This window comes from Myzus persicae, unplaced genomic scaffold, assembly GCF_001856785.1.
Source record: "Myzus persicae strain clone G006 unplaced genomic scaffold, MPER_G0061.0, whole genome shotgun sequence".
Lineage (NCBI taxonomy): Eukaryota > Metazoa > Arthropoda > Insecta > Hemiptera > Aphididae > Myzus > Myzus persicae.
The window spans coordinates 1-2,280 of NW_019102411.1; the positions used below are offsets into that span (position 1 = coordinate 1).

A 2,280-nucleotide genomic window follows, 5' to 3' on the forward strand; every position below is an offset into this window, starting at 1 on the left:
CTTGGCAGCATGAAACAAAATTAATATGTTGTAAATTTAATAGGCTTTAAATAAATATGTATACACTACACAATTTTATTCATGAAATTTTCGAAAACAATTACTTTTTTTAGTAAAACACAAATGGGTACCGCATTTTATACAATAAACATGTGTACGTCCTGTACAACCTTCAAACTTGCACCGTATTGCTTCTTTTCGATCATCGTACTCTGGATGGTGTCCGTATTGATCTTTCCTTACTTCTTCGAGCGGTCTTTTATCGACGTTTTTTGGTGATCTAGTTGGAGTTATATTTATTGAATCGGAACTACTGGGGCGTCCTCTTCGTTTTGATATAGGAGTTGAAAGACTACCAATCATAATTAAACTTTCGGCAAGGTGTTGTTTAAAATGTATCAAATCCATAATTTCTTTTGTAGGAATTTTAAGGTTTATTGCATCTCTTTTGTACTCGAGCCACGAATTAACTACTGCCATATCAAATATGTGAAAAAGCATACGTAAAGTCCACTTTTTGGATTTAATAAACGTTCGATAATAACTTACCAGCTGGTCGTGTTTGTCTACACCACCCATACTTTTATTGTATAAATAAACAACTTCGGGACATTCAATAAAAACCAGTGATTTTTTTTTACGATCAAATCTTTGTACTATAGTTGGTGTTCCCGAAGAAATGAAATTTGATCCGAGCTGTACAGCTTTATTATCGAACCACTTTACCAAAGCAATATTATGATTTGAACATATCTCGAAACTAGTTCCTCGGCCCATTTTAGCTAGTTGTTTATCTTTTGGAAACGGGGGGTTATTGAATCTATTTATTCGGATTGTTCCAGCAGCAAATATTTTATACTTTAATAAACAGCAAAATAAGTTGTAAGAGGAGAAAAAGTTGTCAAAAAATAAAAAGTGTTTGTTAGGCTTTAAATTTTCAACCAATTTTAAAACGATTGCTCCACCTAGACCAAAATTTTTTTGCATATTTTCATCGATTTGTGTAGACGATCCTTGATATAACAAAAGATTATAGACTAATCCACTTTGTCCACACAACAAAAAATTTTTTATTCCCCACGGTGATGGTTTACCTCTAATATATTGTTTTATTGATAAATTTCCTTTAAAAGGAACAATTTGTTCGTCCACACTTAGATTTTGTTCAACAGGTAACTGGGCACAGCGTTTAATAAATGAATTATACAAAGGACGAATTTTCACAAATTTATCGCTGTTTTCTTTGGGTATGGCTTTATTATCTACGACATGGAAACAACTGCGAAGTTCAAAAAGTCTATTCCTGGTCATGTTATCCGCGATTAAAGGCACTCTAAAATTTTTTTCCCAATACATCCTAACTCTTGGATATTTTAGAACACCAAAAAGCATATGTATTGCAATCATAGTTTTCATTTCATGAGTAGAAGTATTTTTAAAATTTTTCAAATTGTTCTGAGCAGCATATATATTTGTATATTTTGCCATGTTTTTGAAATAGTCATTAGAAAAATATTTAGTAAAATAATCAATTGGGTTTAAAATATTGGTCAAAACTGGCGGATTTAAATCAGATTGTATTGTAAAAATTGGAGGAGAAAACGGAACATTTTTCCAAAATATATTTTTTTTTAATATTGGAATAAATCTAGACCACTTTTTTGTACTAGTATCAGAACCTAATGTAAAAGAAGTTGTATTTTGAATCGGCTGAAATGATAAATCTAATGGAACTACACTTTCATTTATTTGTTCGTTCACCTGAGAGGCTTCGGGTTCTATTTCTATTTGTTCATCAGCTTCATCTATTTCAACCAAAAAATCAGCCAATCCTTGAAAGTCATTATCGAAGTCGTCTAAAAGATTCTCTAATTCTCTATCAGGAAAATTGGCTGTAACATCTTCGTCACTTGACAGTGATGATAAATCAGAATCAAGACCAGTACCAAGTAACCTAACAATATCTTCTTCTCGAATCATTTTAAACTAACTAATAGTCTACTGTAAAAAGTGTAAAATAAATACAACAACAGCAACACAATAAAATATACGATCTACAAATATTTTAATTCGTGTTAACTGACAACAGCTAAATAAAAATTGATAAAAATTCAATGTAACATAGAGTAATATTACTCTATGCAATGCAATAACGGACATCTGATAATATAATATTGTATCAAATTCATTCGCCTAATCCATATAGTAATAATATTACTCTATGGTCTAATCCCATTGCACATTGTAATGTGCATAGTTCAGCGCCTAATATCGTGAGAA

General features: G+C 31.1%; 1 protein-coding gene across 1 annotated transcript; it reads right to left on the bottom strand.

Moving 5' to 3' along the window:
* Nucleotides 1-104: 104 nt before the first annotated feature.
* On the bottom strand, nt 105-1,980 carry LOC111032024 (piggyBac transposable element-derived protein 4-like; the record flags this gene model as incomplete). Its single annotated transcript, XM_022312177.1, has 3 exons — nt 1,668-1,980; nt 943-1,262; nt 105-858 (listed from the first exon to the last, which is right to left on the bottom strand). Coding segments are annotated over exons 1-3 (1,387 nt in total), but the record flags the coding sequence as incomplete, so codon positions are not given.
* Between the last annotated feature and the right edge of the window lie 300 nt (nt 1,981-2,280).